Source organism: Triturus cristatus, chromosome 6 (genome assembly GCF_964204655.1).
Source record: "Triturus cristatus chromosome 6, aTriCri1.1, whole genome shotgun sequence".
NCBI lineage: Eukaryota > Metazoa > Chordata > Amphibia > Caudata > Salamandridae > Triturus > Triturus cristatus.
This window is the reverse complement of record NC_140589.1, coordinates 1,246,307,363-1,246,334,777: the sequence shown is the minus strand read 5'-3', so window position 1 is coordinate 1,246,334,777 and position 27,415 is coordinate 1,246,307,363. Positions and strand designations below refer to the sequence as shown.

The 27,415-nt window shown below is 45.3% G+C and overlaps 1 protein-coding gene across 1 annotated transcript in view; it reads right to left on the bottom strand.

The window, feature by feature from the left end:
- LTBP1 (latent transforming growth factor beta binding protein 1) overlaps window positions 1-27,415 on the bottom strand; it is a 1,238,788-nt gene that overhangs the window by 834,715 nt on the left and 376,658 nt on the right. The window contains exon 4 of the mRNA XM_085612185.1: window positions 22,454-22,632. Coding sequence (XP_085468311.1) covers window positions 22,454-22,632 — 179 coding nt within the window. The remainder of the gene's footprint in view (window positions 1-22,453; window positions 22,633-27,415) is intronic.

The following is a 27,415-nucleotide window of genomic DNA, read 5'->3' as shown; positions in this document are numbered from 1 at the left end:
GGGCTCCGTTAGTCAGGACCCGTGCTCTTGGGTTGGAATACAAGACTCAGATAGATCATCTAAAGGCGGGTCCGAAGCCCATCGTGGTGAGAACGTCCTCCAGATAGCTCCAATCGACCGTGTCAAAGACCTTCTCGAAGTCGACGAGAAGCAGCGCCAGGTACGGGGCGAGGAGTTGGCGGTGGGCAAGGGCAAGGTGGAGGTGTCATATGCAATGTCGGGTACCACAGGCAGGCATGAAGCCTCACTGGTCTGGGTGGACCAATCCGTGAAACAGGGGAAAAAGGTGCTGAGCCAAGGCAGTGACAAAGTTTTCATCGTGGTGCTGATGAGAGAAATCGGGCGGTAGTCCGCGCAGGAGAGGGAGGGTGGTTGGGTCTTTGGAATGACCACAATAATAGCCACATCGGTCTCTGAGGGAAAGGAGCCATTCTCTATCACATGTTTGAAGAGGTCAACTAAGTGAGGGACCAGTACATCACGGTATGTCGCGTAGTATTCCTGCGGAAAGCAGCCCGGTCCTGGTGTCTTACCAGAGTGCAGCCGGGAGATGGCTCCATGTACCTCTTCGAGGGTAAAGGGAAGTTCAAGGTCCGTGGACTCATCCTGGGCAATGCAGGGGAGCAGAACCTCTGCCCGTTCCAGCAGCACCGTCAGAGAAGTTCCAGGGGTTCGGGCTGAGTTGAGCTGGGCGTAATAGCCCGCGAAGGGTTGGGCGATAGCCTGCGAGGTACAGTGATGGGTACCGGCAGCATCGCTGACTTCAGGGATAATGCGGTTAGCCTTGGGATAGGAGACCAAGTTAAAGAGCAACTATCCATTTTTGTCACCCCATCCATAAACTCGGGCCACAGAAGAGCGCCACAGCATCTTAGCTGAGTCTAGGGAGATATGACTGATCTCCTCCCGGAGCATCACGAGCTGCCTAGTGGAGTGAACATCATCCGTGGCACCCGGGTTCGATTCTAGGCATGCGGTCTGGGCCTCAAGCTGAGTCAGATGAACAGTCTGTGCTGCCCGTTTTGTGTGAACTAGACCCCTAGCCACTCCACGTAGGGTAGCCTTACTGGCCTCCCACAGTGTATCCGATGAAGGGACCGAACCTTTGTTAATCAGGAAATATTGTTCTAATTCCACTGCTAGGGTGTCCCTGATCTCTGCATCCTGCAAGAACCATGCATTCAAGCGCCAGACCGTTTGCACCCAACCAGAGGCGTGTCCCAAATGGAGAGAGACCGGGGAGTGGTCCGAGATTCCACGGGAGAGAATGGAGACATCAGTAACCAGTTGACAATCAGTGGCTGGCAACAGGAGCAGATCGATGCGGGAGTGAGTGTGGTGGGCCACGGACGTGTGAGATTCCATATCCTCCAGGCGTTGCACAGGCCCAGGGCGATCGCCCAATCTGAGAGTCGTTTGGCTGAGGTGAGGCGCGAGGTGGAGGGGTCACCCGTCATATCGAGGGATGGCTGTATAACCGCGATGAAGTCACTCCCAATTATTGTCTGACCCAAAGGGAAGGCGGAGAAAACCTCTGTGAGGTGCTGAAGGGTAGAGTGTAGTGTGGCTGGAGGGATGTATGTGGATAGTAGGTTAAGGACCTGTCCTTCAAGCTGACCAGTCAAGGCCACATAACGGCCCTGCTTGTCAGTCGCCACATGTACTGGGGTGAAGGGGAGACCTCTTTGAGTCAGTATGGCCACCCCCGGGATCCCATTGGGGAAACCGGAATGCCAGACCCTGTCGAATAGGACATCAGGCCCCTGGCGTTGAGAGCTTCGAAGGACTGCCGGACGCTTGATATGGTCTAATAAACCATTTACGTTCAATGACAAAACATGGAGGGTCTACCGTGGGTGGGCTTCTGTGGCGTGGAAGGTGCGGGAATAAAAGGGTGTGTGGGGGCCTAGGTCCCAGGCAGGGCGGCTCCTCACATATAGGGTATAGGGATGTGGTCTGTGCGTAGTGTTAGGCCCCTTATCGATGGTGGTGGTGCGTGCACATGATGAGTTGTTATGAAGAACAAAACCCAATGGCTCAAACGGAGCCAAAAGAAAAATGATCCAGAGGACAATGGCCCTCCCTCCCTCCCAAACACCCCCAACACCCCCCGCCCTATACTTCCGGAATCGAAGCATCTGTTGCCCTGAAAAGAAAAAGATTAACAATAACTAAAACAATGAGCTAATCAAAAATGATTAGCCAGGCAGTTTGTGGCTGCGATGGACCCCTCCATGCAGATGGATTTCTTCGTCTCATCAGCGTGTGGGAAGATGAAAGAACGAGCAAAAAAAAGTTCAGCCTTAAGACCAGTCTCCCGGGCCTCCATCATCCGGTTGCAGCGTCATCTCCAGACCTCGGGAGCGCAGGACTTCTAGAGAGGTCAGAGTCTGAGATTACAGGGCATAGTGTCTCAGACGGGCCAGGACCTTGGCTCAAGTCAATCAGGGAGGTAGTACAGCAGGGGCCGTCATGTGCCCCAGAGACCCAGGAGGAAACCAGCAGTTGGGACCCTACATCAGGTGAACATGAGCGTGAAGGCCCCTTCCTCCGGTCTCCCCTCCTATGGGAGCGGTTAGGCCTTCGTTGTGGTTTGGGAGGAGATGAGTGTGTTCGTGGAGATCGCGATGAAGCAGTGGAGGAGGTGGGCCGGGCCCGCAATGGATGCTCCTCCATGAGCCAAGCCCAGGCTGCCTGTGGTGTGTGAAAGAAGATTGTTTTACTTTGGAAAACAACACAGAGATGGGCCGGAAAGAGAAGGCCGTACCACAGACCCAGATTGCGGAGTTTTTGTTTGACCTCGGCGTATGTGCAACGTTAGGTCTGCACTTCCTTCGTATAGTCCGGGAAGACCATTATCGTGCTATTCTGATATTTTAAGGGACCATGAGCTCACGCCTCCCGAAGGCCTGCGTCCCTGTCCTGGAAGTTGAGAATCCGGATGATATGGGGACAGGACGGCGCACCAGGAGAAGGCCTGGGTGCCAGGGAGCGATGGGCGCGTTCAACTGCGAACCACATCGAGAGAGCGTCCTTGGGTATCCATGACTTCAGCAAAACACACAAGATGATGGACGGAATGTTGCACATTGGCAAAACATTCACCCACACTCACAGATCTGGGTTTAATCCATCGTTATTTTGCTCACCACGCCACCCCAGTTCAGACATGGCCATATGCAAATCAGTCTTGACCCTGTGCCTCATGGGAACAGTCCAGCCCGAACTGCCAAGCCATGTCTTCCCTGGACCGGAATCAAGCATCCTAAGACCGGTTTCGGGGTTTCACCCCTCTTCAGCCAGGATAGCTTGACTCCAGTGGCGTAGTGAGCACGGGACCCACGTCTGGGCATACCCTTCCCACATAGGGTGAACAGCAAAACACACAAGATGATGGACGGAATGTTGCACATTGGCAAAACATTCACCCCCAGTCACAGATCTGGGTTTAATCCATCGTTATTTTGCTCACCACGCCACCCCAGTTCAGACATGGCCATATGCAAATCAGTCTTGACCCTGTGCCTCATGGGAACAGTCCAGCCCGAACTGCCAAGCCATGTCTTCCCTGGACCTGAATCAAGCATTCTAGGACCGGTTTTGGGGTGTCACCCCTTTTCAGCCAGGATAGATTGATTCCAGTGGCGTATTGAGCACGGGACCCAGGTCTGGGCATACCCTTCCCACATAGGGTGAACAGCAAAACACACAAGATGATGGACGGAATGTTGCACATTGGCAAAACATTCACCCACACTCACAGATCTGGGTTTAATCCATCGTTATTTTGCTCACCACGCCACCCCAGTTCAGACATGGCCATATGCAAATCAGTCTTGACCCTGTGCCTCATGGGAACAGTCCAGCCCGAACTGCCAAGCCATGTCTTCCCTGGACCGGAATCAAGCATCTTAGGACCGGTTTCGGGGTTTCACCCCTCTTCAGCCAGGATAGCTTGACTCCAATGGCGTAGTGAGCACGGGACCCACGTCTGAGCATACCCTTCCCACATAGGGTGAACAGCAAAACACACAAAGGGGGTGAATGTTTTGCCAATGTGCAACATTCCGTCCATCATCTTGTGTGTTTTGCTATCCATGACTTCACCCAGGCCTCCACGAAGGCGTCCGCCCGCCCCTGCTCGATTCCCTCGGGGAATCCTATGAGGCGCAGGTTGTTACGCCGGGAGCGGTTTTCCGCATCTTTAGCCCTTCGATGTAGTTCAGAGGTTTGAGTCTGCAGGCGGGCCACCTGGGTTTTCAGCTGTTCCAACTCGTCTTCAGCCACGGAGATGCCAACTTGGCCTCTGAAATTCTCGCTGTGGCGTTGCCAGAACCTGGCAGATAAGGGCAACGTCTACCCTCACCTCACCAATCTTTCCCTCCACCGAGGCCTGAGAGGCACTGATGGTCTGGAGGATGGTCGAGAGGTCGCCGACGGCGAGGGGAGGGCCACCCGCGGCACCACCCGCCAGGTTCCGGTCTGCGGTAGTGTATTGGTCCATTTTGGTTTTCGTCTGCTGGGCGGGTGTCATCAGGGCACGATCATGACCCATCTCGACTGCGACGCGTTTCAGGCCAATGAAACCCCAGCCAGAGAAATCTGACATCCAGACCGTCAATGCTCAGGCCCGGGCACCCGACCTCAACACCAGACGACCCGCTAGGACAGCGCGGGGGGCAATGTCACAACAGCACCCGAAACGGCAGCCGAAACCAGAGGGGAGTCGCCGACCAACAGAGTCAGGCTGGGCCTCACCAGGGACCACAGGGCCGCGGAGGCAAGGCAGAGTGAGGGGGAGGGCGGTGCTAGGAGACCCCCGCTGCTCGATATGTGCGGCTGACAACACCGGCCAACCCACGGGGCACCCCAAGGCCCGGAACCTTGGCTGTCCGGTCAGCAGTCTTGCACCCCCACCAGATGTACCCAGGCACCACCGCTATACTCGTTGAGGTAGTGCCAAAGCAGGAGCAGGGGTGGGGGGGCATAGGGGAAAGAACCGGCCCTCCCGAGGCACCAATGGAGCGGGGGGCCACGGACAGATCGGCGGCACCGGAAATCCCCCCGCACTCCCAGTCGTCAGCAGGCAGTGCACCCACCTCCTTGCAACCTCACGAAGTCTCGATGGGGGCCCGGCACCAGGAGACCAGCAGACGCCCTCAGCTCCCGTCCAGGCCAATCCTCGCAGGAGAGCACAGCAGCTGAAGATTGGGGGGCCCCGACAGTGATTCGACGGGCCTACGGTTATCAGTGAGGTAGAGGATGCCCCCGTAGTCCCGCAGCGGCAGTTGTCAGGCCTCAAAGGGCGTCGTGGAGGTCAGAGGCAGAGTAGAGCAGCCAGCAGCAGCCCCGTGTGGTGCGGCCGTGACCGCAGCCCGAGCAGCTGCACGGCCGGGTCAGCCAGGCAGGGAGCCCCCGCGAGGCCCCGCTCACTAATTTATTTATTTATTTATTCACTTATAGAGCGCATGGTTACACCTATCGGTGTGTCCCCGCGCTGAGACATCAAAAAAGTAGACCAGATAGAGCCGAGCAATGATCAGAGATCTGTTTTAAGAAATAGCCATGTCTTCAGTTGTCTGCGAAAAATATATTCGCTAGGCTCAGTTCTCATGGACAGAGGCAGTGTATTCCATAGTTTGGCCGCCAAGTACCTAAAGGAGGGAGCTCCCATTCTGGCTCTAAGTATTTTCGGTATAGTCAGTAAGGCCATATCCATGGATCGTAAATTACGCCCTGGGGTGTATCTTGACACCAGTGCCTGAAGATAGAGGAGGCTTTTTCCTGTCAGAATGCGATGAACATAGCACATGGCTTTGAACAGAATTCTCTTTTCTATGGGTAGCCAGTGTAGGATGGTTAGGGCCCTTCTAGTATTCGTTCTCCTAGGGAGGCTGAGGACTAGGCGGGCAGCCGCATTTTGTACTCTCTGTAATTTCATGGGTCCTCTCTTGGAAGCACCCAAATACAGTACATTACCATAGTCCAGTTGAGATGTAATTATAGCATGGACTATGGTTCTCCTGGCTTTTACAGGGAGCAGGTCAATGACTTTCCTCAGGGTTTTCATTGCTCCATAACACTTTCCTGCAACCTTCCGTATCTGGCTGTCGAACGATAATTTAGAGTCGACCCAGATACCCAGATTCTTCACTTCTGTTTTAGGGAGGGGAACTTGTCCTAGTGTATCAGGCCACCAAGCAGAGGACCAGATGGTGGGTGTTTTTCCGACTACCAATACCTCCGTCTTATTTCTGTTCAATTTCAGGCAATGGTCAGTCATCCAGTCTGCCACTTCTTCCATGCATTTAGTAAAACGAATAGCTGCCTGTTCTCTATTTTGGGATAGTAGCACAATTAGTTGGGTATCGTCAGCATAAGATACAATCGATATCTCATGCTTTTGCACACACTCAGCCAGTGGTCCCACATATATATTAAACAGGGTTGGGTTTAAAGTAGAGCCCTGAGGGACTCCCTGCCTTAATGGATAACTGTCTGATATGTGTGAGAGTTGTGCTACTTGAAAGCTTCGTTGGGATAAGAAGGAGGTCAGCCACTGGAGGGCACACCTCCGTATGCCACAAGCCTCTAATCTTTGTAGTAGTAGGGGATGTGAGACGGTGTCAAAAGCTGCACTCAAATCCAAAAGGATGAGCGCAGCTGTCTTCCCTTCATCCGCATATTTTCTTAGGGTCTCAGTAGCCATCAACAAGGCAGATTCCGTGGAGTGTGCCTTTCTGAAACCTGACTGAGAGGGATGAAGGATAGCATTTGCATTAATGTGATCCACTAATTGTTTATTTGTAATTTTTTCTGCAATCTTTGCCATCAGAGGTAGTAGTGAAATGGGACGCAAGTTCTCCAATACGGAGAAATCCAAAGAAGATTTCTTCCTCGGAGGTTTAACAATGGCCTGTTTACAACTTAAAGGAACTATCCCGGTCCTAAAAGAACGGTGTATAAGTTCAGAAATATATGGTAAGATCATATTGATTCCAACCAATATTTTATCAGGTCGTGCTGGGTCGTGGGGGGATCCCGATTTTATTCCCTTAATCGTGACTATAAGTTCTTCCCTCTCCAGTCTTGTAAATTCATTTAATGTCACTCCCATAAACTCCTCCTTGCTACCAGAGTGCTGATTGCAGCCCATTTGGGCCTCAGTCGGAAACAACGCATATATCTTTGTGACTTTATCAGCAAAGAAACCCGCCACTTTATTGCAGATCTCTTTGTAGGAGGTTGTCACTCCTTCCTCCTCATTAGTTTTGAGGGATTTTAATATAGTAAATAGTTCCTTATGGGAATTTTCTGCACTATCGATTTTGTCGGTGTAGAACTCACGTCTAGTTTTCTTAGTCAGTGCGTGGTAAGCTTTTAAATCCTTATTGTATTTATCTTTAGATATAGTACAATAGGTTTTCCTCCAGGCTCGTTCAGATTTTTTACATCCTTTTTTTGCCGTACGTAGTTCCTCATTGAACCACGGTGCTGTGGATTTTATTCTCTGAGGGGTTCTAGTAGTCCAAGGTGCAACTTTATCCAGAGCCCTGGAAATCCAGGCCTCAAAATGTTCATTCGCTATATCAATGTTGTTATCTAGCGTTGGTTTCTTTCCCATCAAAGCGTGTTCGAAGGAAGAGGTGTCAAAGTTGTTCCACTTTCTAGTGGTAATTGCCTCCTTGGAGGGTGGCACTCTCGTTCTGTATGCTGGAATAGTAAATGGGACCAAAAAAAGATCTGACCAAGGAACTGGCCAGGGGGCTCCTATTTCAACCTCCTCCGAGTTAGCAAAGATAGGATCTAATATATGGCCTCCTTGCTGCGTTTGTGTTTCTACTCTCTGGGTTAAATTAAGAGTAAGCATATCTTTGCAAATAGCATCTACTGCTTTATTGTCAGTCTCATCAAAATGTATATTTAGGTCTCCTAGAATCAGCAATTTATTATGCCTCAGTGCTGGGTGTACTATCTTATCCTCCAAACTGGCCACAAACTGAGCTGACTGTCCCGGAGGGCGATATATGAGGAACCCGGTCAGGGTATTACCATCTGCTGTGGACAGGGTGAAAAAGATAGCCTCACATTTCTCTAAACCTGCTTGTTTGATTTCACATGATATGTTCTCTTTATAAATGATGGCGATCCCTCCTCCTCTTTGTCTCTCTCTATCCTGCCTAACTATATGGTATTGCTTCGGGACCGCATCTTTAATATCGGGTGTTGAATGTTCGTTGAGCCACGTCTCTGTCAGGAATAGGACATCAATGCATTTTTCCGTAAGGAGATCACATATCTCATATCTGTGTTTGATTAGAGATCTGCAGTTTAAAAGAGTGAGGTGTGTTTAATAGGGCCCCAGGGAGCAGTCGTAACAACACCGGGGCATCAAGAGCGTCAGGATCCCAGGGCCCAGGTGGCCGCCGCAGGAAGAGGGGAGCCCAAGCAGCTGGGATCCGCCACCTGACCTGGTGGCCGATATGCTTCTCGGCGGCCGCAGACCTAAACGCCTCACTCCAGAGCAGAGAAGCAGCAGACAGCAATCCTGGCCGGGCGAAGGAAGGGCTGCCTCACCGGAGAAGGCAGGGACTGGTTACAAATGTGGCGGGGACCGTGCCGGGAGAGGGTGCATGCCGATCATCAAGGCCCGCAAGTCACAGGAGGCCAGCAGAAGGACCAGGCATCGGGCGCAGAAAGGGCCTTAGGGAGCCTCCGCCGCCATCTTGCGGGGAAGGTGCACCCGCAGCCTAGGTGGGAGAAACAGCCTCCAGAGCAGGCAGAGTGGCAGCGAATGTCTCCTCGGGTAGCGCTGGACAGGACGGAGACCTCAGGAGCCGGTGTGAGGGTATGTAGTGGGCTGATGACAGTGGATTGTAGCGCGGATGACGGGGGGGTCCGGAGTACTCTTAGAGTGCGACCGCCATCTTGAAGCGCTAGGCCACGCCCCAATTTCAAATATTTATATATTATGTTTATTATCTTTCAAATTTAATTTCAAGTATTTTGTTTTTTATTTGATATGTGTAAGTTATATTTTTGGATTAATATGTTTTTTTAATGTAATAATTATTTTTAAGTAAATAATATTAGAATTCAATACACCTACCTATTTTGTGACAATAATTTAGTCTTTTATATTTTTATATATTTTGTACTCTAAACACAAAGTATAGGAAGATGATGTTTTTGTCCTCAATATTATTTTGACAATATTTGTGCATTTTGATATTTTTGCCTTCACTGTTTCGTCACGCAACTCAATTGAGCTTTTGTAATCTGTGGAGCATCCGGCCCAGCAATACAATCAACCCCTTCCCAGCTCTCCCATATAGAAACTATTGCATCTCTTACAACTAGTGGATTAGGTGGCGATCTCAATGCCTAAATTAGGATAATTATTATTACAAAGAGAGGGCAATTACGATAATTTATCAAGACAAATCATGCCTCGTTGTTGCAGATATGTAAAGCTTTCAGGACCTCAAAGATCATACAGTTACGCGCTGGGGGTACGCACCGTACATACACGGGTGGGGGTACGACTCGTACATACGCGGGTGTACATACACAGGTGGGGGTTCGACTCGTACATACACGGGTGTACATACACGGGTGGGGGTTCGACTCGTACATACACGGGTGTACATACACGGGTGGGGGTACAGCACGTACATCCGCGGGGTCTGGGGGGGGTTCGGCGCGTATGCAGGCACATGTCTCCATGGTTGCTATTGCAGTTCGGTCCGTACGGTGTATTTTCCATACGGTTGTAAAATTGGAAGGACGGGACGGATCGTACTTGCGCGGTCGGACTTCATTTTTACGATTCGTAGGGTAAATCGTCCGAGGATGTGTCGGACACATTTTCCGACCCGAGGACGTGTGGGGATATTTTCCCAATGCGATTCGTATGGACTTTTTCCCATACGAATCGTACTTGGCAGTTTGTACGCTACTTGTACGATTCGTACGGTAAAAATCCCGGATACAATTCGTATGGGGAAATTTTTTCCAGGATCCGAATCGGCACCTTAATGTTTTTGCTAGACTGTCTGAGTTTTATGAACTGAAGTCTAATTATTGGAATCTTTTAATATATTTTGACTCAATAAATGTGAAGCAATGTGAACCTATGTACTCAGTTAGAGCTTTGCACAATATGTTTAGAAAGGTCTCGATATAATCTTTCTTGGGGAAGGTGATCTGTCTGAAGATCATTGAATTTGTTGATAAAGGTCTTGCTAGGGGTACCTAAAGTACACCCCTAATTGATAAGCAGAATAAAGGAGTAGGCTCATCATGGCCTAGCGGCTTATAATGGTTAAAAAATACTTTAAAGATAATCTCCTCCTCTATGAAGCAGATAAATGTTTTTTGTTTATAAAGCGCCTGTCCAAGAACATTTCACAACTGTTGGTTGGTTTGGTTTTTGCAGCTGTTTGGGTTGAAAGAGAATGCTATAATTGGTGGAAAGGACAACCAGGTGGAGGATGGTATCTCAAGATTAAGTGTGGGAAAGGATATACTCTTTAAACATATAGGCAAATATTAAACCTGACCTATTGATGAACTTGAAATGAAGCTAATAAGGACTAAATAATGTTTCCACATCTGTCTGTCTGTTCCAAAAGCAGAATGCAGAACTTTCTGCTGCCACCTTTTTACCCACACACCGAATGCTGGATTATTACTCATGCTGTCTGCATATTCCACCCTTCTGTCCACTTGAGCTAGACAGAAATGCATTAATGTGTGATATGTTCCAACTTCCATATCCGCTAAGACTCCATTTTTCGAGAGCTAAACATTTCACTCACCCCATATCAGACAAGCTGTTCTGTTTTTACTTCTGCTATATTGTGTACAAAAGGATTTTAAGAGTGCAGATTTTCCTGTTAAAGGTCTGACATTGCATATTTCATTGTAATAATTTTACATTGATTGCCAGTTCCAATTTTTTAGTCCCATTTTATTCCTACAGTGAGATTTTCTTTCAGTTCCACCAACTTTGTGGTCGTAGTACAAGACACTGATAGGCAAGAAAATTGTATTACTTGAAAAAAAAATTATAGAGTTTTAAGCGGTTTTCGTATTTGGGGTTAGTTCCCTGAGGGATGGACCACTGGACCAGCAAACAGAAGTGAAATCAATTTTCCAAAAGAGGATTGAAGGTAAACAGTAGCAAAAGTCACATAAGTAGAGAAATAAAATAAAAGTATGCAATCAAAATGGTTCGATCTTCATGGGTCATGCAACAGAAAAACAAATATATTTTACTATCAGTAAAATAGGTCACAAACTGCCCTAATGAATTTGGCAGGAACCTCCTCCCCTTGTTGGTAAAACTGAACTGCAGTTGCTATCACTTTCAAAAAGAAGTAAGCAGAATACCTTCAACATGGGACTTAGTTTAAGCAGAATACCTTCAACATGGGACTTAGTTTAATATGCAGAGCACACATTTCTGCTCAACTATGGTTTTGAAAGGTGCAATGTAGCCATGGTATGGTCATAGTATGATCAATGCTTAATATGAACCAGTGGTTGCAAGTGGGGCCCATCGACACTCATATTTGGGGACTAACAGTCATTTTCCCTCAACAAACTTTCAACCAGAGCAAGAGAAAGAAAACCACAAAAGTGGGTAAAAAGGAGGGAGGAGGGAGAGAAACAGAGAAAAACTGTGACAAAGGGAGAAAGCAGGGATGAAAAAGAACCAGAGTAGGAGTGAGGTAGCGAGCATCTGGTTGTGGAATAAAGAAGCATAATGTGGAATCAAGACTACACAACCTTGATATTCGCCACCCTGATCGGCAAAAGCACCAGCCACAGACTTCTGAACAAAATCGTTTCGCAAAGACGTATTTCTGTTACAAGTTAAAACCCAAGTATGATCATACATCTCAATTTCTATAGTTAAGGATAGTTTATACAACATGTGGCCGCCACTCCAGTCAACCTTAAATCTGCAATGATATACAAAAATTCACTGTTGCTCATTCAACCTGATCAACTTTGCATTTAGAAGTCAAATGACCCCATGGCCTCCATTTTATCACCAGCCCTTGTTCACAGATTCATGTTTTAAATGGCTTTTTGCTGGGTTCTATCTCTCCTAGTAGTAAAATATAATACTCTCCCTTTTTGGAAACAATAGTTTATTTTCCAGGTCTCTGGTAGAAAATTCTACATTACTGCCAAAATAGCTATAGCCTTGGTGCTAATGCTAAAACAAATATATGGGGGTACTATATTGAAAAGGTTTGCTGTGAGTCTGTGTGACTTACTCTTACAGAACTGACGTTCTCCTGAAATCCATGATTAACCCAAGAATATTTCTGGCTTCCTGCTGAGTTACTGCTGAAAATCAGGAGTATGCCATGTGTGCTACAAAAGTAAAGGAGATACTAGGTTGAGATATTGTCCTTATGCAGCAGCAGTGAATAGTCCATGTATCATACTGCACTAGGTCACTATCTTCCTCTCCCCACTCTATGTTTACCCCTAGCTTTTGTTACGTGCATGTCACTCGCTGCTGGTTGGGCTGCTATGGAAGCGGATATGTTCACAATTATTGTCCTACCCTCAACAAACCCAACACAAGAATTTTTGCCTCATTCAGAGTTTGCATGGACCTGAAAATCCCTCAAACTTCTGGAGGAAACTGTACATGAGGCCAGTGGTGTAAGAAAAGTTATGGGGGTACTCAGGCGCCTCACCCAGTAAGGAGCTCTCAGCCCAGGGGCTCAATGTCCTCCCACATTGCCAGAGGGGGCCCCTGGAACTCAGCCCCCCCCACCAACCCCCACACAGCCAGGGCTATTGTTACACCACATAATGAGGCATATAATCTACCCAGTGAATTTCCACCACCATAAACATAGCATTGTGGATGAAATTCATACGTTTTTCTCTACTCTGTATTTAGAGTATCCTACATTCGATGATTTTCATTTCCCTTCAAACTCTATGTGAACCATTTTGTATTTTATACCCACTGATCTTTCACTTTTCTATCCAAGTTAGAACTTCATATTTGACTACTGTGAGTTTGTTTTTGCATCTTGGCACCAATACTATAGGCTAGTCCTGGGTTACCGCTTCTATTATTGAAGTCTAAAAATATGTTTCTAGCCTCGTATTCCATATAGAAGGGGACCACATTTTGAGCTGGGTCTGCTTTTATGAGTATACATGGCAGAAAAGAGACATCCGCTGCTTCCCGACAGCTGCTCTTTCATTTATTTTTCACAATGCTCTTTTCTGTAAACCTATCTCTTTATTCCCTCTTATCATCTACTTAACTTTACGGTTTTATTCTGTACATAACATGGATGTTTGGACGGAGGTAGTTGCTACTAGTTAAAGCAATAGTCTGTTATACTATTTCATAAATACAAAGAAGATAGAATAAAAAAAAGATTTTTTTTATAAAGTTAATCACAATAAAATCTTTGTAAATCGGCTATGATGTGTGAGTTTTTACTCAATGTTTAACTCTGTGGAATAGTGCAAAACTAACTAAGAAACATCTCAGGAAGCTCTCACACTGCATTATATTTACTGATAGAAAATCGTGTCATAGAAAAACAGGAAAATGCTTAAAAACGTCTACTCCACAGAGTGTGGTTTTAAACCACAAACCACTAAGGAAGTGTGGCCGTATGGTTAAGTGCCTCTCTTGCAAGCAAAGGTTTTGGTAAAATCCTTCTTTCCCACTTCACACACTGTGTGCTGCTGAAAAGCATTGGAATGCAACAGAAATAAGGCAGTAAAGTTCAGTTTTAGGTTACGTTTACATCTGTTACTAACTATTTTTGGAAGGAAGCATATGTTTCTTCATAGTCCAATGGCTGACCACAATTCTGTGTTCTGAATGAGTTTTAACCTTAATGATAAACCAGCAAGACGATGTTGTTTGTGTTTTTAAAGTTTATATGTAATGAGACATCAGAAGTAGTAAATGGGTGAGTAGCCTGTTGCAAAAACCTAGATACAATTTTGTTTCATCATATTTTATCTTTTTAGTGCCATTATAGAAAAGACCATCCATATGCAAATCAGCTGTAGCCCTGGCCTAATAGCTGGAGCAAATTTGACGTGCGCTTGAAATGCAAGCAACAGAAACACTGCTAAGACAAGTTGTTGTAGGGCTACAATCATGCTTAGCTTACCACCCACATTTCATTAATTTGAAGGTGGTGAAGCTGGCAGTAGCTGCTGGTACCAGACCCAGGTGGTGGGGCGGGGCTCGACAAAAAAACAAAAAAAACATTTACCTTTAACCGCCGTCAGCCGCCTCTCCTCCGTCCTCGTCATCTTCCTTCTTCTTGCAGTCCCGGCTGGCAACAGGAAGCACCCGGGATCCCAGGCTCTCCTGAGCCAGTCACAAAACTGCAATGAAGTGTTATGATTGGTCTGAGCGGCATGGTTCGGCGCTCAGACCGGGAATGCGAGGCTGGGCATGTTCCGCACCAGGCTGTGTAATGCAGCCTGGTGAGGAAGATGCAAAAGTGTGCAGGACTGTTTGGCCGGCCCAAGAGGGCGCCCAAGCAGACCTGCACACTTAGGGAGTGCAAACCACTCCTCCCCCCGCTCTGGCCTGCCCCGCCCGCCCCGCCCGCCCCGAGAGGCACTGACTAGAATAGGAAAACTAAAATGTTAATAACGATACGCTATTATCATTTTATTTTTCCTTTTGTTCAGTGGGACGACGCTCCTCCGCCTTAGTGGAAGCTGGTATGCAGAGTTGCTGGCACAAAGGGTCTGGATCTAGTCCTTGAATTCTTCATCGATTTTGTAGACTACCCGTAAGTGAAATCCTGGTGGATAAATGAGGAGAATGTACCTGCACATATCAAAGTAGTTATTATCCTGCTTTGGGTAATATGCTTTGTCCAAGACTTTATGCTTGGATTACGAAAACAAACAGAGTGTCCGAAAACAGTCTGCAAGGTAAGAAAGGGGTCATGGCTTGGGGCTTAGGCAGTTGTTTTGGAAACAGGAGAAAGATTGCTTCTTGCTAGCCATTAAGAGCCAACCTGCCACTACACATACTCTTTTTCAAGTTCAAGAGATAGACCGGACTTAACCTTCACAGAAGCAGAAGGAAGGAGAGGCCAGGGTCACACAGTGTGCCATTCAGGGCACAAGCAACATTTTCTATGGAATTCCAGAATGGATAACAGACGAATGGCTTAGGAGATTGTGCCGGCTTCAGAGGAGAATGCTTCCAGACAATGACATACGTTACCACACTCAGGTGATCCAGCAGTATGCTGTGAGTGAGGATGTCAAAGACCATAGACGGGGCCAGCACAACTCCAAAGGATAGCGGACCAGTACATTACCCTAGGATGCAAGAAGCCCTCTAAGTAGTTGATGTCACATTATCATTAACAAACTAACGTCCTCCAAATACATCATGACCATCGCAAGCTAAGTGTAGATTTTCTGTTATTAACTCCACATGGTCTTGATGTAGTTGTAGGTCGACATTGTGACCCTAATATTGTGGTACAATTCCCTCATGCTCCGTGGTCTAGGTCTTGCACCAAATTGGTGGGCATCTAGGACGAGGTTGTTCTTCATGCAATATTAGAGTTAGGAGTCACTACCTTCTCAAAGCCTTGGAGAGTCAAGGAACCCTAGTAATTGAGCCCTGGCAAGCTATAGCTTTCGGTTTTGGGTTGTGGGAAGGCTTCCTCTAAAAAACAGAGTCCACAATCTTTACATAGCAAATGCTCAAGTGGATAGAGAGTCACTGGCAGGCTTCCAGGGCATTTTCTTGTGGATTCACCTCGATTTTAGATGCAGAACTGTACAGATGGCAATGCTGAGACACTTTTTGTTCCTTTGCCAAATGTGTCGACTATGCAGTACTACACTGTGATCTATGATAAAGATAGGTGCTTTTGTGACTGACTAAGAGAGCATTACATGTATTCCTACCTGTCTAAGATGTAATGTAAACCTGCATCGCAGAAGGAATTATGGAAGACTGAATGCACAGCGATTAAAGTATTTAATGTTCAGGCTCACAAGCAGCCACAGTTTTTGGTAAAGATCATTAAAAGAGGAATATATCTTTCTAGATGAAATAGGTACAGACGATATACAGGTGATCACAAGGGAATGCTCACACTGAAATGAGATGAGATGGGATGGTGACCATCTTTTGGATTAATAACTCAGCTATTTTTCCCACACTGATTCAGATGGGGTTGACACTGACACTATATCCAAAATATTAAAGGTCATTTCAGAGAAAGATTTGTGGGTGGAAGGAGAAATTCTAGATGTATGACAGAACAGCTACAGTATTTTTCATGGATGCCTTTACAACGAAGCTGGAACCAAGGCAGAATCATTACACGAATGTCTTAACGATGACATTTTATACCACGAATGTGCCTTTATCGTGATTGCCTTTTCAACGAATAAGTAAGTATTTTACAGGTACGTATAAACTTTTTTAAATATATATATATATATTGATATATTTATACATATATATTTATGTGTAACAAGTTTATACTGACTTATGAAATACTTACATTTCCGCTGTAAAAGCATGCATTGTAGAAAATTAAAAGGTAAGTTTAACTCCATTTCTATATTTTATTAACACACACGCACACATATATATTACCTACTGGCGGTCGCCAGTAGGTAGTTATAGTTAGGACCCCTTTTCCATAGGAAAACCTCAACATTCTATTTTGAATAACTTTGGCGCCGGTCGATGAATCCTCGCGAATTTCTCAAAATAGGTGGGGCGCTACGCTCCGCTCCTACCCTGAAAGTCTCGGGGGGATCCGTCAAGCGGGGGCTGAGATAAAAGGGGGGTCCCAAAACGCGTTTTCCCCATGCATTTTTCCATAGGACCTTTAGAACGAGCTACAGCCCGAACGGCTGAACAGAATTACTCGAAATTTGGCAGAGAGGTAGTCCCTAGGTCAAGGAAGTGCCTTTTGTAGGTTTGGTGTAAATCTGTTCAGTAGATTCTGAGAAAATAGCCTTTAAATCAATATATATATCTGAGCCCGCTTACGGTACGCTTACCGTACGCTTACCGTAAGCGTACGGTGGCGTGCGCGAGCGCGATTCTGATTGGCTCTTAGATCTTAGTAAACATTCGAATCGGCCGAAACCAGGAAGCGGCGGCCGCCATTTTGTGTATTTCACTCAGAAAAAAAAGAGTGAAAACAAGAAAAGGGGGCAATGAGGAGAGTTACAGACCCCCTTACATTTGTGAGGGGGTCAAAGAAGGACTGTAAAGTACAAAGAAAACATTTATTGATTTTAAAAAAAATCACGGGGTACGCGTACGGTAAGCTTACGGTAAGCGTACGGTAGAAAAAAAAAAAAAAAAAAATGAAAATCAGATTTAAGTGTTTAGATATTAGGGGGCTCTAAAAAGAGCCGTTGTGTTTATGAAATGATTTTTTAGTGGTACCTACAAGTAAGTACCGATGCAGAGTCTAAGGTTCAAGAGGAAGACTCTGTTCCCTTCATCATTGAAGTGCACACCATCTCCTCTATAAATGTCTTGCATGTCATAACGCAAGTTGTTGTGGTAAATGGCACCCATACCATAGTCACGGGGGAAAGCAGAAACAGATTTGTTGACGTGCTTTCTTGCTTTGTCATCGCACCGCGTGCCCACCGTGCGTGCACGGCACTAACTGCGTAAAGTGGGCGCGCGGTGCGCGAAGCGCACCGCGTGCTCACTGTGCGCGCACGGTGCGCGAAGCGCACCGTGCGCGCACGGAACGAACTGCGTTAAGTGGGCGCGCACGCCACGAATGGCGTAAAGTAACTTAGCATTTAAAAAACCGTACAAATTCACTGAAAAAACCATAGGTTTCACACACGTTATAGTTAGGAATTAGCATTTAAAAAACCTTGCAAATTCACTGAAAAAACCATAGGTTTCACACAAGTTATAGTTAGCGGACATTTTACTGATAAGAAACCATTGAAATTCCCCCGTTATAGTTAGTGCAGGCAACTATAACTCACGCGACCGCAATCCTCTGCTGATGACATATGTGTCTTTATGAAAAAAAAATATTTGTAATATATGTATAGCTAAAAATGTATGGAAGAAGACATGGGCAAATAAGTGTCTAAATACAGTATTAGCATTAGCAGAGGATTGCGGTCGCGTGAGTTATAGTTGCCTGCACTAACTATAACGGGGGAATTTCAATGGTTTCTTATCAGTAAAATCTCCGCTAACTATAACTTGTGTGAAACCTATGGTTTTTTCAGTGAATATAATATATATATATATATATTCATTAATAATTATATTTTTAATTGTATATATACCACCTTATTAACCCACAATCCTTAAACCCTTAAATTACCATTACCACCCAAAAACTCATACCCACCCTAAACCCTAATATACTCTTGCCACCCAAAACTCATACACACAGTAATCCCTAAGATTACCCTTGCCAACCAATAACCCACACCCACCCTAAACCCTAAAAATACCCTTGTCAACCAAAAACCCACACCCACCCTAAACCCTAAAAATATCCTTGCCACCCAAAATCCCATACCCACCATAAACCCTAAAATTACCCTTGTGGCTCAAAAACCCATACCCACCATAAACCCTAAAAATACCTTTTTCACCCAAAAACCCATACCCACCCTAGACCGTAAAAATATACTTTCCACTCAAACACCCATACCCACCCTAACCCTAAAAACACTGCTTTATATTACTTTAGGTTAAGGGGGCGTTTCAATGGTGGTGCATCGGTGTTCCCATGCAACCACCCATGCCTTGCCTTTTGACACTAAACCCTACCTAATAACATTAGTAGACAGGGTTTAGTGGAAAAACTTAACGCTGCTGAAAAGCAGGCGTTAAAAGGAGAAATGTTTTAATTTCTTCTTGCTTTTCCGACTTTGCATGTGTGCTGCACTGTACAGCATACATGCAGAGCAGGAAAAGGTTTAAAACTTGTCTAGCCATAGTATTTTATACAGGAAGGATACCCTTCCTGTACAAAACCTATGGTAGACTCAGGCACGCACCCTAGCGCTAAGGTATGCGCCTGCCGCACGGCAGCTGAAATCAGCACTGAGCTAGGGAAAGGGGAGGAGAGAGTCATATCTCTATGAAAATGGCACTCTACTGCTCTCTCTGCCACACAAGGCAACACAACATTTTTAGCTGCTGGGCTGCGTTCCGTGACACCTTTGAGAATCACAGTATACCATGATAATAACCAAGAATTCCTCAAGGAAGAAGTGCTAAATTACGACACCCTCCGGAATACTAGGAACCCTCTTTGGGTAAATTCGCAAACCCTAGAGTGGGTATATCAATGTCATCTGCCGGCCGTATTAAAGATATGACTGAGAGTGCGTCTTTGCTTTTGGGTGAACTTTGCATTCATTAATACGGCCGGCCCTGCCTGGAGGACGCACCACCACGAGAGGAAGCAGGTCCATGGTGTGGAGTCATTCACAGCCATTTACGGAGCAGCAGGTTCGGTGGAATCGCATTTTAAACAACTTTGGGAAGATGACATTGATATACCCACTCTAGGGTTTGTGATTTGTATGTCACGGATATCATCAATGACTCAGCTTTGCTGCACTTTGCATAATTATTCTTTGCTAAACTAAACTAAATTAAACCCAAAGTAGTTTCAGAAAGACACTGGGGACGGACCATCACTCATCCAGAGTATTTGACTCTTGATTGTAAGAGAGAGTTTTATTTTCCTTTTGGTGTACTTCTGTATTTTAGATTCAATGAACAATACGTTACATGAAAAAATGGGCCCCTGCTGGCCCATCACCATTAACAACTTTCTGAAGCAAGGGGACGTGGCCATCAGCCTGAAAATATGTTAGACAAAATCTTTCCTGTAAATTCCGCCCACTGATCCAACAGGCTTCAATTCCAGCCCTGCAATTGTTGAATGCATTCAGTGGCTGCATAGCAGCTCTACTTTCCAAGGTAATTCTGGAAACAACATGATGGGCGGATACCAACCAGGCTTCAGATGTAGAAGTTGCACCAAATATTGTAGTTGGCTAGGGATGATTCCCTTCATATTCACTTACCTCTTAATTCCGATGGTACCGTAGCAGGTGATGCGGGCCAAATTACAAGATCCGTAGGAACACTACAAATCTTTTTACTTTCGCATCTGAAAAGAACCAAAATCAAAGCAGCTAAAATCCCTGGGTGAAAGTCTGGGTGAAAAGAGGCAGCAAGAAGAATTGGACCCAAACTTACCAATTCCTGCAGTAATTACTAATTTCTTAGTGGAGCATTAGGGTCCGATCCATAATCAGCAGACTTTCCTGACTCTGTACTTAACAATGGGTCAGCAGACAAGAGCTTCGCTGACAATGAGCTCCCATTCCATCTGAGGAACTCATCAGATCGCTTCTCATTCAGAAAAGGGCTGAAAACCTGGCTCTTCACACAGTAATATTCCATCACAGATAACCAGCAGGTACGCTCAGCGCCAGGACACCCCAGAGTAACCATGAGCTATATTAGCTCCATTAACATAACATAACATCACAAGCAAGATTTTGCTATTTTATGATTATTAATTTCGGGAGATGGTTATCTTTTATTCACCTAACGATCAGACCCCGATTGATAGCATTGATCTAAAAAAACATGAAGTCAATAAAAAGAAAATACAGCGAAATAATACTTTAAGGGAATTGTAGTTGAAAAGGATATGCATTGCTAATACACTTAAAGAATGTTACTGCTTTGGTCCTTACATTTTTCTGCAATTTAGGCTAAAATGAGTGTCTTGTGCAGGTCAGGTGGATTGTAAATCCTCCTGGATCATTACTTTCACAGCTCATAAGACCTGGACAGTCTGGAAAGTTAGTTTATTTCAATTTTAAAGTACACTAGGGGAAGCTGCTAAGGAGTGATTCATTTTACCAGTGGTTGCAGGATGTTGGCACTAGTGTTCCTGAAGAAGGACTGTGCGTCCATCATTTGGCTTTGACCCAGAACAACAGTGAAAACTGCAGAGATGCAAGAAAAAAACGTATGGAGAGAAACCCAGGAAAATAGTGGCACATGGAGAAATCACGGATGAAAAAGCATCTTGTAGAATGAGATAAAAAAACGCAGAAAGTGTAGGGGGGTGGAAGAAAAATAATGATGAATTAAGACTAGGTTTGATTGCTTGTTAGTAGGAATTCCAATATTTTAAACTAGCGACTTTAGATTCTGCACTTTTTTTAAACAAAATTAAGCACTTATGCTAAGCATCATCTTAAGCAATCAGTACACAACATATTTAATTAATATGTGTATAATTATAAACTATCAAACCGTAATACTATTATTTCTTGTAGTACATATTTTAATAAAGCATTGGAGCTCCCTCTACAGCTACACATACACTCTAACTAGTTTCAACCTCTCTCCGGCTACAGTCTACATACTTTATCAGTTTTATTGGAGAAAAGGGGTTACCAAACTCTGTTTACAAGCTAAGAATAAATTCCTTGGAGCTTCAAAAAACACAACAGCAAAATAAATTCCACTGTGTACATCTGTCATTGCCGCCCTGCGGATTTACGCTTCCAATATCATTTCAATGGAAAACCATGACAGGCTGAGTTAAAGATGAGGTGGAAATGATTGCTCTCTCTGTCAGCTTGTCTGGCACACCAGAAATCTGGAGACAGGATGTCTTCTCAACGAGGGAGCACGCGCAGTGCAACAGTGTGCTTAGATCACAACACATCCCATCCGTTGTTTCTGCCAAGATCCTTCCTCAGCACTCACACCAGAAACATTAGCATTAGCAGAGGTGTTAGCATTACATCATTTCAAGACTGAGAAAACTGTGAGGGCATTTGCCGTCCACTTTTACAGATATATGTTCATGCATTTTGACAGGGAAGGGACAAGCAAGAAATACACAACATTTATCATGTGTGTCAACAGTTTGCCCGCAACTAAAGTTTGCGCACTTGTCAAGTGGTGCCATGACGCTTTTGACACCCTGAGCCTTTCCCGGCTTTTTAGTCAACAGTGACTTGCATGCTGGGAAGTTTTTGAACCAATACTTACAATGTTAAAAGCAAAACTACAAATGGCAGAGTGACAAATTCTATTCTTAGCAACAAAGATATCCATATGTGAATATATTTGTCAATTAAGGGGTACAGTTGTGTTTCTTTTGCATAAACAACCTACCACTACCTCCTTGTTTTTGGCTCAAATTACTGTGCAGTCGCAGCAAAGCAAAACACAGTGAAAGTGCAACTTTGATCCTCATACATGTCACTAAGACACTACTCATTCAGGCAACATGACTGACACATTCTTACACCTATTGTACTCCTATGGAGTAGTGTGCTCCTCGTCCAGAAGTGAATCACCTTATCAAAGCAACTATTGTACAAAGACATCAACAACACTTACATTGAAAAGGTTGTAGAACATGATCATGCCCAGTCCTCAGGGGCAGTAAACCCTCTGATGGTTGCTCTCCTCCAGGAAGCACATTCTGCGTGTTGGAATAATATTTGGGTTTCATCACAAACTGCTGTGTTTGGCTTGGAAGGTTCATGGTCAATGCTTGTGAAGAAAGTGGCAACAACCTGTTGGAGGAAAGGAGAAAGGCGTAAGCAAAGCTTCTACGAAGAATATCACCAGAACATATGCATGTCCTCAGAAGGATGTGAAATGCACTTAATATCTGTTTCTGTTTGAGCACAATGTGGAGCTTGCATACAAATAGATAATTCTACCTCCACAGTCATACACCCTTTGTGCCACCTATTGTTTATGTTTCATGAGGTATAGGGGTTCTTGAGAAGTTCATGGTGGACATCGGCAACAGATGGTCTCTCTCATGTCATGATCCCTGCCTAGGTTGCTTCGCTTTCGTCTTAATGCTGCAGATTGAAGAAGTCATTTAATTTCATGGGTACCAAACTGATTTGGCACCCAGGAGGGGACAAGGGTGCCAAGAGTTTTAATCTTGCTTTTTATGTGTGTTAATCACAAGCATGGAAAGACATAAATAATTTAGATATGCCTCTGTGGTGGAGCTCCACCTGTCGTAGCAGGATGGGATGTCATGATCCAGGGTCAATGGCAGGGGTGGACCGGCCATTAGATTTACTAGGGCCCATGCTCAATGTACAGTTTTCCATAGTGCTTTGAGGGCAGTTGTCTTCTTCATTTAGGGCCACCTACTTCTAGTGGTCTCCACCATTCATCCTCACCATGCCTCTGGCTCCCACAGCAGAAACAAATCAAACGCTTTAATATCATGACTACGAATATAAATACTGCTAAAGCAGAGCTCTGTGTGGCACCCTCAGTGCCGAAGCACCTCCATTCCTCGGTTACTCATGTAGATAACTGCTGGACACTCACCAGGACCTGGGCCATATTAGGAAGCTTTGAATTGCAGATATAGCCAAACCATTAGCAAATTCCATACAATGCATAGTGTTTAAAATAGGACTCCCAGCCCTACAGCTTCAGAAATGTTATTTACTTGTTGAAGCCAAGTTTAATTTCACCATGCTGCCACTGATTCTGTCTCCCTCCATTCCCTTTAAGTAGATTGTGAAATGAACAAATCCCATTGCCTGCTCTCCATCTGTTCTACTCTTAAACTCCAATCACGGTAGGGGACGGTGGTTTAGGCTCAAACCCCAGTTTTCGCCCAAAACAGGTTTACAGTGGAGGTGCAAATTTATGGTGAGTGACATCTGACACAAAGAGGGGGAGCAAAGAGTGCACATGCATTGTTTATGTAGTTTTGATGGGGATCATGCGGCCTTAACTATTAGTATTGGTACACTGGCTAATCTGCAATCTGCACCAGATTTTAGTATCATACATAGTTGTTCCAGCAGGGTTCTGAAAAGCACTACACTATTGACTGCATTATTTTTGCAACTGAAATTATGTACTTCAAGGACTTAAGGCTTGGAAGTATTTATAATTCTAGGAAGTAAAAAGACTTCCAAACACAAATACTGATGAACGTCTGCTTCAATGTGCTTCAGCATTTTTAGGATATCTTCTGCCCTGATTAATTCATTCATTGGCATCAGTTAGGAGCAGCAAGGCGTAGCTGATGCCACCCTTATGTGACTGCTTCCAATTCATGTGATTTTACTAAAATGACTAAATATATGTTAATGGTATGTGTGCCTTAAGATGTTGTTCATTTCAATACTGGCCTGAGTGCTTGTTATCTCTGAGATTATGTGGTTCGGTATAATAATATTACACTTTAGTTAATAGTTATCCACTTCTATGATGCCATCTCATGTGATGTAGTTGTGGTCAGATGCCATGTGATGCTACTGTGATGCTTTTATAATAGATCATCGAGAGTATTGGCTTTTATGAATGAATGAATGAATGAAAACAGATTTATAAAGCTCAACTCAGCCCAATGGGCATCAAGGCGCCTAACCAAAAGCTAGATAGATAGAATGGACTTGCTTACTGGTAGGCCTTAATAAAACACCATGTTTTGAGCGCTTTTTTAAACTGGACTAGTGACGGTTGAGCCTTAATTTCTGCGGGAAGGGCATTCCATAAACGGGGAGCCAAATTGGAAAAAGCTCTACCACCCCATCTGACTTTCTTTACCCGAGGAACTACCAAGAGACTCTTCTCAGAAGAACGCAGGCTCCTGCTCGGAGTATAGAAGGTTAGCAAAGAGCCAAGTGCGTTAGAGGATCCGGAGAAAAGGGCTCCAAACACTAAGCACAGGAGTTTAAAAGAAATCCTCTGCTGGATTGGAAGCCAGTGCAGACTTTTTCTGGCTAAAGTCGCCGAGGACAAAATGGGTGCGGCGATAACGAATCTTGCTGCGGCATTCTGTACCACCTGGAGGCGAGAGATGAGACCCTTGTTGATATCAGCATACAAAGCATTACAGTAGTCCAATCTTGAACCCACTAGAGCAACTACCGTCTGCTTACGAGCCTGAGGGGAGAGATAGTGAACAATTCTCCTCAGAATCTTGATGACCCCCCAACAAGTGGCCACCGTTCTGTTAACCTGTAGAGTCATATTCAGTGAGGTGTCAAATATAACGCCGAGATTCCTAGCCGAACAAGATGGCATAGGGCAAGTTCCCAAAGATGGGGGCCACCACTCATTGGACCAGATATCCTGATTGTTACCAAAATCAGCGCCTCTGTTTTTTCGCCGTTCAACTTCAGGGAATTTTGAATCATCCATTCTGCGACTACTTGCATGCAGTTCCTGAAGTTGAGAGCGGAGGTGCAGGCCGAATGAGCTAAGGACACCATAATTTGGGTATCATCGGCGTATGACACCACCTCCATCCCCTGAGATTTCACAAGCCTAGCAAGTGAGGCCACATAGATGTTAAACAGGGTCGGACTCAAGGCCGACCCCTGTGGAACCCCACATTGCAGGGATTTAACAGGGGAGAGGAACTCTCCAAGCTTGACCCTCTGCTCTCTTAGCTCTAAAAAAGAGGACAGAAGGCTCAGGGCCGGGCCCGCTACTCCTAACTCCCTCAAACGAGATGTTAAAGTTGAGGGAGACAGGGTGTCGAAGGCTGCCGTAAGATCCAATAGGACCAAAAGAGTGGTCTGACCTTGATCCACCTTCAGTCGGATGTTGTTCACCACCATAGTAAGTGCCGACTCCGTACTATGGAATTTTCTGAAACCATGTTGGGAGTTGTCCAAATAACCAGAGGAGTCCAGAAAGGCCGACAGATGAAAATTCAGGTGGGATTCGAGCATTTTAGCTGGAGCGGGCAACAAAGATATTGGACGGAAGTTTTTCAGTATTTCTGGGTCCAAGGTGGGCTTCTTAAGCAAGGGCCTCACTATCGCCTTTTTCCAGGTTATGAGCTCCCTTTGCAAAACTGGCCTATAACAATTCTCGACACAGTGCTTTGGATTATTCCCTTTTTTGCACTTCTGGGTATCGCCCAGGGTTATGACCTTCCTCCTTATCTAATACTGAAGTAGCATCTTTCACAGCATTACTTAGCCATCTTCATCTTCGTCAGGATCACAGATCAGCTATTGTAAATTTGGCTACAAGAGATGTTTTGGTTGTCATAGGAGATCCGCCCCTAATTACAAGTAATTACAGGATTTGGATATCATTAAATGTCTCTATATAAAACACCTTTTGTTTTCTCAAGTTTCTCAAGTTTCCCCCCCCCCCAGTTTGTGGGCCCTTTCCAGATCAAACAGTGGGTAGGCCTTCCACCTTCTGCTTGACATAACCTAATAGCTGGAAGATCCATCATGTAGTGCATGTATCCTGAGTCAAAGCTTCTTTACCATTACCGTTTAAGGCCCCGTCACTGGTTCTTATAGATGGGTAACACATACAAGAGCATAAGGTTAATGCGATGTTGGAGTTCAGAATACACCAAAAGAGTCTCCCTTATCTTGTAGCTTGGTAGGGGTCTGATGCTTCAGAGTGGTCATGAGAATCAGAGGCTTTTGTAAATGCCCAAAGGTTGGTCAAAGCCTTTCACACAACACATCTTCCTAAGCCCAACAAAGACCAGGGGGGAGAATAATCTCTGGGTAAGGTACTGTTAGGTTTTCGTCACAGGATATATAGGGGAAAACATATGTGCAAGATTTTGTGTGAAATATACACAAAAGAAAGGGAAGAACTGGAGGGTATTGATGACCAGCTCTTGGTAGCTGGCCCACATGAAGACACAGAGGGTCAATAACGGATAGTTCCAGTTTATGGCCAGTAGAGGGAGCACAGCATCTCCTGGTTACCATTAAAAAGGCTGAAAACTAGGAAGATGGTCCCTAGTAACTTTAATTTTGTTATATGGCTTCCGCTCTTACTTAGTTCATCATAGCATTGAGTACTCTCCACATTTCTAGTTGTGTTCCTTTCCCCATGTCTTTTGTTTTTTTACCTTCATTCCTTTCCAGAATCCTGCCCTCCATGACCCATGGTTGATGTAGTTCCATCACTACAGTCACTTTGCCTGACTGTCCTAAGGTGCTTCTGGGCCTCCGGGTGTTTCTTTGCACCACTTAAGTTTATTATTGACATATCCTCCGAATTACCCAGTGAGTTCAAACCTCCTTAATTTTATGTGTGCTTTAATGTGTGTCACTTGTATATACTGACTGTCATTGTGCCTTCAGCCCCAACCCTGAGGTTCCTCATCACAGCGCCATCCACTCCAGGTGTGCAGAGTGATACTCCTGTGACATGTCCTCACTGATGGGTTGTGTCTCTCTTGTCTTTCCTTAACCTTATACCCCTCGTTCTCTGTTCTGAAATGATCTGGGAGGTTGCTCTACCATCCCACCACTCTGGAAGTCCGTACAGGGATATTGGTGGATAATCATCTGAGTTCAGAGCCTGGATCTCCTTCGCTGT